Source organism: Chenopodium album, chromosome 22, assembly GCF_948465745.1.
Source record: "Chenopodium album chromosome 22, dcCheAlbu1.1, whole genome shotgun sequence".
In the NCBI taxonomy this organism is placed as follows: domain Eukaryota; kingdom Viridiplantae; phylum Streptophyta; class Magnoliopsida; order Caryophyllales; family Amaranthaceae; genus Chenopodium; species Chenopodium album.
The window spans coordinates 5,251,277-5,262,089 of record NC_137855.1 but is presented as its reverse complement, the minus strand read 5'-3'; the positions used below and the strand labels follow the sequence as shown (position 1 = coordinate 5,262,089).

General features: G+C 33.4%; 1 protein-coding gene across 1 annotated transcript; it reads right to left on the bottom strand.

Moving 5' to 3' along the window:
• Positions 1 to 640: 640 nt before the first annotated feature.
• On the bottom strand, positions 641 to 8,289 carry LOC145603602 (fatty acid amide hydrolase-like). Its single transcript, XM_081659542.1, has 20 exons — positions 8,104 to 8,289; positions 6,753 to 6,862; positions 6,513 to 6,573; positions 6,141 to 6,328; positions 5,667 to 5,796; positions 5,305 to 5,382; positions 5,048 to 5,195; positions 4,726 to 4,838; positions 4,563 to 4,638; positions 4,358 to 4,429; positions 4,219 to 4,270; positions 3,160 to 3,231; positions 2,962 to 3,042; positions 2,669 to 2,772; positions 2,489 to 2,581; positions 2,092 to 2,160; positions 1,825 to 1,889; positions 1,654 to 1,715; positions 1,462 to 1,557; positions 641 to 939 (listed from the first exon to the last, which is right to left on the bottom strand). The coding sequence occupies exons 1-20, from the start codon at positions 8,201 to 8,203 to the stop codon at positions 877 to 879; spliced, it is 1,833 nt and encodes a 610-aa protein (XP_081515668.1). The 5' UTR covers positions 8,204 to 8,289; the 3' UTR covers positions 641 to 876.
• Between the last annotated feature and the right edge of the window lie 2,524 nt (positions 8,290 to 10,813).

The following is a 10,813-nucleotide window of genomic DNA, read 5'->3' as shown; positions in this document are numbered from 1 at the left end:
AGGAATCCCTAATTAGTGAGCAGCAATCTATTTGTTGTTGTTCGAGTTGGTTCAGTATAATTTAAATGTGATAAAAGTCATATAGATAGAGATTTTGATACAAAAAAGATGTTTGGCAAAAAAAGAGAGATTTAAGGTCTGTTGGCACTTGTGTTTAAGTAGTTTTGAAGAAACTAATTCTAACGAAATACTTAGAATAGAGAGCTTTAGGAAGATAATCTTTCAATAAAATTGTAAGTATTACTCCGTAGCTAGATTAGTAGATATTGTAGGGTTCATAAATCTATACCACGTATTATGCTTTTAAATAGTCCTACGAAGTATTTGAAATATTATATTTGTGGCTTCTTGGGACAAAAAGGCACAGATACACGTGACCATACATGACAATGTTTCAAATTATGTTCTTTACATATATTGATATACTTGTATATAACTGGAAATAAGGTGAATATAATACGGAGTAATGCTTTAGGTTCAAGTTCTATCATATTCATATGCTTATAAACTGTAAATCATTGCAGCTGTATTTTCTATCAACTGTCTGAGTGTTGCAAAATAAAATCATGACCTCCAACTTTCATTATGTTGGGCACAATAGATCTGGACATTGTTCAAAGCATAACATAAATTATGCAAGTAAAGCCAAACAGATTGCATTACATTGAACATATTATAGTTTCAACAAATATTCACTTGACAAATAAGCTCAATCATATTTTAACAGTAATTAAATATAGCCTCATGGTACAGATTGCCCTTTTCATCTCTGACGTCTGGCAATAATGCAGTATATCTGAAGATCAGACATTCAGACCCCTTTACTATATACCAAATCTAATTTACATTGCTCTCCTTGATGAAGGTCGGTTTTGATCATATTGATTTGAACAGATCATAGAAAACTGCTGGCTTCTTGTAGTCTAAAATGCACAAGGCCTGATGAAACAAGTAAAGTTAGTAAACATCAGAAACAGCGGGAAGCTAATACAATTCTTAATCATCAAAACAGGTACAGCAGCAAGTTTCATAATATAAAGGCATCAATGTCACTACTTAACATTCTTTCTCATCTGGTAAAAAGACAACGATACACCCCAAATGGCACCGTATTAGGGCATCAGTGTGACAGTTTCACTTTTGCTATGGAATAAGTAGTAACTTAATCTGGAAATAATAAGATGTAGTTGTTTGATGTCAGAAAACATTTACATTCCTAAACTGAAATACGTACTATAAATTCCAAGCATACCCCCATCTAAATGCAGAGGTTGAGAGAAAATGGGAAGGATTATAAAGGTGTTTCAGTAAAATAATGGTCTTAACTTGCTTATGAAAGGGTAGAGACGACAGTGTGACAACTAATTCACGACGAGGGGGAATATTTATTTGATTGACACTAGCATTTCGAGAAAATAAGACAGTTTCTTAAAGAAGCTTCTTAGAAACGGGAAGGTTTACCTGGACTGCAGATGCTATGTGAATTAATGTTGCTTCAGCCCATGGTTTTCCGATAAATTGCAGGCCAATAGGCAATCCTTCTGAATCATATCCAATCTAGAACAGGAATTGAAATTGTCAGCTAAGAGTGAAAGGATTGAACATGATTTAACTTCAAGGCTGTGACTGCAAAAGAAAGAAAATTATACTCACCGGCACAGTAACTGCAGGAAGGCCAAGGAAATTTCCTGCTATTTGATAGCGTACCAGGGCAGCTGGACACAAAAAAGTATATTGAAAATGACTTAGTTTCCTTAAAAACTACGCCTGAGGATTTAAAGCTTCAAACACATGGAAGATACGGAAGTGCTTTAACATGTGTACCTCCATTAATGTAATCAAGTTCGCCGGTTTTTAAAGCATCATCCTTGATCAGGTAAGCAGTAACACTGGAATAACATTGGGACAAGTTACTATAACTGATAGTATTATATATTCAAACTTCTATTAAAGAAATAAATTGTTTTTACATATGCGGTAGCAGACATTAATGTTCACAGATATAAATAGGTACTTATAATGGCATTAAACACATTTGTGACCAAGGCCCAAAACATTAATGAGATAGTAGGAGGCATAGAAAAACAATACCCAGTTGTTGGAGTAACAATAACATCTGCTTTTGAAAAAATTTTGTTATGTAAAAGCATCTGTCGGTGCCTGCAGACAAATGACAGAAGATATGATACACCAAGTCGACACTAATTCCTCCCCACCCCAAAGAAAAAGAAACCTACTGCATGTGTTCAAACATAAAAAGTTTTAATGCATAGAATTAGGGAAACCACAACTGAAGAATATTTGAATTGCGATAACAAAACACAATTAATAGATATAGTTCATGTGTTTTGTGTTCAAAAATCACTTCATTGGCAGAATCTAAGGTTAAATATCTACAAGAGACATTTATTTTTCAGCTGGGAACAGAAAATCCCACTACATTTGTTCAGACCATTTATATTCATTAAATCCAATTCACAAGAATCACCTGATTTTCTGAGATTGAATATACTCCATGCCACTAAAGGCACCATAAATAGAAAGCGCCACTCGTACATCCCATCCAATTTCCGAGGAGTTCCTATTAAATTACAATAAGAGCTAGTCGATCAAGCATATTAATCTGATGAGCACTTGACAAAAAAGACGCAGGCATGGAATAGCTTACAGTTTCTGCCGAAGATGGTCAAGTGCAGCAGTGCACTCAGATCCAATTGTTGTATAGTGTGCTAGTCGCATTGTTTCTATATCTGGTATCGTCACCTCTACAGTCTAGGAAAATTAAGGAAACTAACGTTAACAGGACAGTATTGAAAATATTCAATCCACTCCATTCTTTCCTACTAAAATTCTTGAATTCATGGTGGGTCTTTGTTATACAAAGGTCTCCAGCATACAAACATAAGCACTGGGTTATATATAACATATCAATCACAGATTGGCCAGGAATGAATACATTACCTCCCATTCATAACACTTCTGAAGTTTATCAAGAGCGTGAGAGCAACAAAGCTTGATATCAGAGTGACAGTCATCAAACCACTGTGCCAGGAGAATAAACAAAGAAGTTAAGAATCATTAGAACAGTTGACTGTAAAAAGGTTTCTACAGCAAAATTATATGGTGTGTAGCACAAAGAAGGTCAGATGAATTACAAACCTTTCCATATCTCGCCATTTTGATAGCACCAATTACTGTCTTTGGTCTCAGCAGAGGTAGTTTCACTTTAGGCTGGTAAGTTTACAAAATCATGTCCACAGTAGTCAACATAAAATCCATGCTATTGTGCATCAACAAGTGGTAAAGGAAAAATTGGCAATACCAATAAGGCAATAACCATATACAGCATTTTCCATTGTTACTTAAGAGAAATAATGAAGATTAGAGGGTTAACTTTTAGCTATCAACCAACAGATCAACTTGATAAGCTTAAAAAAAAAGGCAACTCTCAATGTCAAACAAGGTTAGCGACCAGACTTTTTCTAATAGAAATTTTACAGGACAGTGCTAATAAGCAAAAGATCAAACCTAGACAAAGGAAAATCATTCATTGCAGACTGCATTTCTAGAATGTGAGCGAAAGGAGCAGATAAACTCATAATTACTGAAGTAAAACTGTAAAACCATTGAGCCATTTTATGTTATTTGAGGGCCTTCAACTGATACTAAAATAATTCTATTATGTCATCAGGAAAACATGTAATATTCTTTAGTAAGGTAAACTATCTCACATACAACCATAAATTTTAGAATAAACTGTGGGGATGCAATGGGTGTGTTGGTTGCTTTTTTTTTTTTTTTTTTTTTTTCACACTTATAGATTAGATATCAGCTTGGAAGGTAAAAAGAAAATTCCTGTGGCAATTAGTGTTAATGACTATTTTCTAGGTTTAATGGTTTGTTGGGAATGCCAAAATACACTGCTGTACAAACTCTTAATAAGAGCTTTGTTGAGCAGGCTTGTATATCTAGCATCCCTTGGAGCTTAAAGTGGTGGAGCCATTTTATGGTGGCTGGTTTTTCCTTTCTTGGTGAATCATGATTGTCATACTCTTATTTTGATAATCTCCAATAAGAAAAATTCTAGTACTTCACTCATATCTCTTCCTCTTAAAAAATTCCATGGCGAAAAAAAAAATATAATGCAGGAAACACCAGCTGAAGTGTGATTTATGTTCTTGTAACTTATAATTATCTTATGAGTTTAAGCAAAATTACCGCCAAAACTGTAGGCTGGTCTGAGAGGAGCTGACCACTAACAGCGGCATAACTGAAATTAGAACCCATGATTATTCACAATATTAGCCCATATGAAGAGAGCAAGTACTTGAAAAAAATGTAGTATAGGAATTCTCACGTTATTAAAGAATCTTCAACCGTACCGGATAAAATTCCAACCATCCCAACTGTCCAATTAAGAGGAAGTACACTATAAACAAAATAAGAATAAATGAGTCAATTTGGACTTCATATTGTTAAGAAAAAATAAAACAGCAAAAGAATGACAATGATATTTCTATATTTCCCCTCATGATGATGAAATTCAGGAACATAGTACTCACCCTGTATGAGGCACACGTCCAAAAGTTGGCTTGAAACCAACAACACCACAGAGAGCTGCAGGCATACGAACTGAGCCTGCACATATAATGCCAAGTATCCAATACATGTCAATTTAAGTACAAGAGCATTTAATGTGATGCGTCAATATGATATTTTATTTACCGCCACCATCAACACCAAGTGCGACAGGACATAATCCTGCAGAAACAACGGCAGCAGAGCCACTAGAAGATCCACCAGCTATCCGACTGGTGTTGTAAGGATTTCGAGTTGCCCTACAGTAATCAAGGAAGAGAACAAAATAATAAAAAAACTCGATCATAGAAATTATGGTAAAACAAGCTTTCTCTGCAGAACTGCATCAAGTTAACAGTATTCAACACTGCCAAAGTGCCAATTTTTTTTTTCTCCTACACAGTTTTCCTTGATTTGAAAAATCTAGAGAGAATATATATGTGATTATAGATGAGGAAAGGCATAATACCCGTAGTGAGGATTTATTCCACTTGTCCCAGCACCAAGCTCATGCATGTTGGTTTTCCCAACGAGTAACGCACCACATGATCTCAGACGCTCAACACAACAAGCATCATTTTCGCAGGATCTAAACTTGTGCAACCATTTTGTACCTCCTAAAAGAGATTACAAAAAAAAAACGCAGAGTATTTTTCCACAAACTATTATCACAAGAATGGCTTTATGTTTTAAAAAGGAACTTAGAAACTATGGAAATAAGCATACCTGTAGTTGGATAAGGGTTGCAGTCTATTTCATCTTTAATGGCTATTGGCACTCCATCCAGCACAGAGAGTGGTTCTCCTGCAAGACGTTTTGACCATGAGGAGAGCAAGTGAGGCACATAATAATATACTTCGTATTACAATAAAAGAAAAAAAATGCTACTGATTTTCAGGTTAAAGGAAATCAAGATCCGTTGAATCTGTACTGATGTGAGGAGACTGAACTAATGGTAGCATGTACACACTCAGGAAGTTCTTTGATTGTCATCATTACAGTTTCTCAAAGGATTACAGGAAACATGATTTTTAGTATTGTGGGAATATGTAAAATAAAAGAACTATTTTATCACATAACTCTAGTACCTTTATTATGACGAAGAGTAGACTCAGCAGCTTGTTCCAAAATATTTTTGGCATCACAACTAATAAAAAACGACATATTGCATTTAGTATTAGATGATTGTCCGACAGCTGTAATAAATCGCTCAGCCACCTGCAAACAAACTAAAAGAAGCACTTCAACCACTTGTTCCCTTGATATGTGACATACATCCAAAAACAGACACATTTCTGATTGTTGGACAAAAGTAAAAGATGGTATGCGTACACATGAATGAATCTATATTATAACTAGCTAGAAAGAATAAGAATCAAAATAAGGTACTTCAACTTTGAAAGGGGCATTTCACCCCCCAACCATCCCAAACTTATATAAAAAAAAGGAAATAAAGAAAATGAGTAAAGGAAGAGATGCAATAAAATTTCACACATATAAGGTTACAGCCAAATAAAAATGACATATAAGTACTCCATAAATATTAAACAGCAAAGTTATACCATGCTTGGAGTCAGCACTCCAGATCTGTAGGCTTCTGAGTAGTCCATAATAGTCCAGCGCCGAAACCAAGGATTTGTATCACTTGAAATACTTCCTGAAGAAGAAGGAAGGCATTGTAGCACCTCTTGTACTCTTTCACATGGATTACTGTTAGATTTGATGCATTGCACTTCTTTCTCTGGGGGATCTGCAGATGTTTACACAAATGTGTATATATACTGCATATAAATATCCATATCTGAAGGAGTTGGTTTACTGAATTGATTGAAAAATATAAAGGCAGGAAAGTAGGATTATTAACAGAGCACGGTCAAATGAGCTTTATAGTTAATAGTAACACCTAAATGAAGTGTTCCCAAGCAAGGTAATACCTTCAGAAGGATGTAACGGAACATATACAGGTGACTCTTCCAACTCGGCATATGAAACAAGCTGCAAATCTTATTTTAGTAAGAAACTAATTATAACATTAAATGTTTTTCTCATCTACATAAAACGACTTGAAGACATATAGTGTTTGAGAAGCTTCTTACAGCTATTACCATCTTTTTTACTATGCCATTGGTATGTGATAGCATTATCAAACAAGAAGTGGCCAAAGTTTTAAGTACCTTATGAATCAAGTTGTCTTTCTTGAGGAAATACAGCAACATCATTCCAACTATCCTGCACTCCAGAATCCAAACAAAGAGTTTGACCAAAATTCCCGCCATACGTGGAGCTGGGCACAAGTAAGAAAATTTCAGTGAGGACTACAATTAATTATTTCTTAATCTTTACTGTTATCAACATGGTACCTCTAATAAATTCTCAACCCAGAATTCAAGATTCAGGAATCAGTTACATGCTTACAATTATCTCTTTTATTGTCACAAAACTTTGTGAACAAAAAATCTGACAAAATTGATAAAATCCAGCACAAAGTGCCAAAACAAACGTAAAATCAATGTTGGTATGTACAAAAAAATACTCCTAATTAAGATCAACCAAAACCAAATCGAGCCTTTTTGGCAACTATTCTTTTTTCAGAATCCAACTAATAAAAATAAAACAATTAAAAGAAACAAACAAAAACATAATCAATATACCAGGAGGGACTTATGAAACCACAAAAAATAATTTGATACCGAGGGTTAACATATAAACATCATCACTATCATGTGTTCGATCAATCTCATCAGTGGGCTAGTAAGATGCACCCTCGCACCCTAATCTCATATTGCTTTTTCCACTCTTCAAGCATGCTTGGATTGGGAATAATGCATTGATGAGGAAATAGAAGAATTTTGAGGAGATCGAAGGTGGGTGAAGGTTAAGGTAGATGGGTTGATGTAGTGATTGTGTGAGGGAGAAATCCGGGATACTATTAACTTCATTCTAGAGGTAATACTTACCCATTATCTCAATTGAGTAATGTATTACTCCCAATACAAGGGTAATATCTTCCATCCTTCCCCTCTGCACTATAACTACATCACCCCTTCAACCCAAACTAATGTCATCTTCATTCTCTTTAATTTAAGTTTATATTTCCATTGCCCCTCGAACCGAGTATGCCCCTTCCATTTCCAACTATAATTATCACCCTAATGCTTAAAGTGATTAATTATTCAAAGGATTCCAAGTCATTATCTTTTTACCATAGCTAATTTTTTTTCACAATTATCCTTACCATAAAGTTGATAATCTTACTTACTTTCCCATAATGTTCTTTGACATTCAAGTTTTCTTTTACTCATGCTTTATTACAAAAAAGTTTAGGGACTAAACCCAATTGTTTTTTTTTTTTTTTTTTTTTTTTTTTTTTTGGGTTTTGACACAAAACCCAATTGACATTATGCACATAATTCATTAATATCATTCAATCCAACCAATAAATGTCATAAAATCAAAAAAACAAAAGAACAAACATATCATCAAACACCTGGTGGGCATTAACAAAACAAGAAGAATTAAACAAACCTTTGACAATGGGACTAATATAAACTTCATCACTCTCAGGACCAACATCAACCTCATCAACAGGCTTATAAATCACACTCTCACTCCTAAAAAATCCCATCTTTTTTGATTGTTTTGTTAACAAAAAACAGAGGATTCAATGAATGTGATATAACTCCCCGATACCCATCAAACCCAGAAGTCATTCTCAATATATAAAGGTAGAGGAGAGAGAAAAAGGGTGGAAAACTGTACTTGTGAAAACTGAAAAGTATATTGTAGTTGATGAAGATGAAAATGATCATACTTTAATGGGTAATTTTCGTACATCATGAAAGTTGGGAAGTTTTTTGGTTGAGATTTTGGGGAGAAATAGTTACTGAGGAGAAAGTTGATTCGCGGGTTTTTTTGAGTTGAGTGGACTATTCGTAGTATTTGACTATTAGGTATTCCATCCGTCTAGAATTAGATAGGTGTGCGATTATGGATGACAACTAAATTAGTTGGTTCGAGTTTTGTGTGGTAATCAAGGTGTGAGATCCAATTAAATTTACATAATCACCTATTGTAAAAAGCGAAACTTTAGTTACTCGACTTATCATGTCCATATACGAGGTTTCCAATTAAGAATATCCTAATTTTATGCGGATTGCTTAGGTGATTTACTAACAGACGATGCCGTAGAGGTATTTTATTTATTTATTTATTTGTAATTTTAAGAAGAGTAGTAATAATGATTTAAGAGATTTCTTTCAAAAAAAATGATTTAAGAGATTTCGCGGGGAAAATAGTGGAATTTTGGAAATTTTATTCTTGCTTACAAAATTACACTAATTTTTATCATCCATAACACCTAAGTTTTCAATAGGTTGTGTAGTTGATATCCGATGTTTTGAATTTTTTTTTTGTAAAAAAAGATGAGAAATGAAGGCTAGAAGTTAAATGAGTTATTAGATTTTTTATTTAATGCCCCCCAAAAGTGGCATTATTTGGGATAATAAATAAATTATTTGTTTTTTGAAGATCGGTTAAAAGTCATGTATATCGTTCTTATCAATTTTTCCTTATAAATATGAGGGTTGTAACAAAATTTATAAGTAAAAATTGATAATTGGCTCATTTGCTAGAAATTCTAGTCGGAAAACACAAATGGGTAGTACTACTTACAAAATTAGTGGTAGTTTTTATTTTTAAAAAAAAATAAATAAAAAATACACTAATGGATAGTTGTTGGCAAAGATACATATTCAGTGGATGGTTCCTGACAAAATATTCAAAACTCCATTTCAAATCGAGGTTGGGATGAAGAGTTGGAGCCTAATAATAAATAACACTCCCTCCCTCCCTCCCTTATATTCTTTACGATCTTTACGTTTACAAATATGCGGTTACTAAAAAGTTGTGTAAAATTTATTGATACAAACAATGTTGTGCATATGGGTAAGGAAAGTATGTAGAGGAGGGAGGAGAGAGAAAGTAATAATAAGTACTTGTATTGAAAATTACAATATTAAAATAGTACTCCCTCCGTCTCAAAAAGAACGATCCATTTGGGTTGATTACGCGGGTATTAAGGAAGTTAAGTGAAAAGAAGTAAAAGTATATTGGAAAGATAAATTTACGTGGAGTTTGTAAAAAAAATAGAGAGTGAAAGTAATAAAATACCATGCAAAATCAAATTTTTATATGGGGAAGCTAATTTTGCACAAATATTGTTGCAAATTGGTGGGTGTTTTAATGCAAATGGGTCATTCTTTTTGGGACAAAGTTTTTGCCAAATGGGTCGTTCTTTTTGGGACGGAGGGAGTACATAAATTACAATTATACATGGAAAAATAAGGACTTTTGAGTATTGAAATTGTTAAACAATGGTTATTTTGTCTAAAATTAATGACTAAAAAAGGATAGATACTAAGAGCCTGTTTACATTTACTTAATTTCAGTTCAGTTCAGCTCCAATAAGTTCAGTTCAGCTCCAATCAGTTCAGTTCAGCTCTTAAACTCCCTCTCACATAAAATATTCATTTCAGCTCAGTTCAGTTCAACTCAATTCAGTAAATATGAACAGGTCATAAATGTAAAAAAAGAAAAAAGAACACTTAAAATATAAACGTAATAAATAAATGGGAATGGAGGGAGTAAATGACAAACAAAGAGTCATAAATTGAGAGAGTAGTTTTTTCCTGCATCTTAAAATCAATCATAAATGTTTGAGGAAATTCTTCCAAAAAAAAAGAAAATTGTTCGAGTGAATGGGTTAATAATAGTCTCATAATTCTTCCATTTTCAATTAACTGTAACGTTTGACTCGTTTTTTTTATCCGATTGCTGAATACATTTTAGTACTTCGTACATTTTAGACAAAGCATTTAAGATTTGGTAGTATTACAATTTTTGTGAAAAGAGCAAGTATAAGACATTATACTATCTCCCTTTATTTTTAGTTGACACGTATTCCTTTTTAGGAAGTTTTTTTTAGGGTCCGTTTGGCATCGCTGTGGTTTTCTGTTTCTTGGTTTTTTATTTTTTAAAAGTATGTTACATATCTTACATAATGGATCAAAAAATATTTAGACTTATTAAAATCATGATAATTTTGAAAACTGACAACAAAAAAGTGAAAACAACTTTTTCTTGTTTCCTGATTTTGGTTTTTAGTTTTCAAAAAAATAAGAAACTGAAAACCAAAAATGATGCCAAACAAGCCCTTAGTTAATACGTTTTCTTTTGG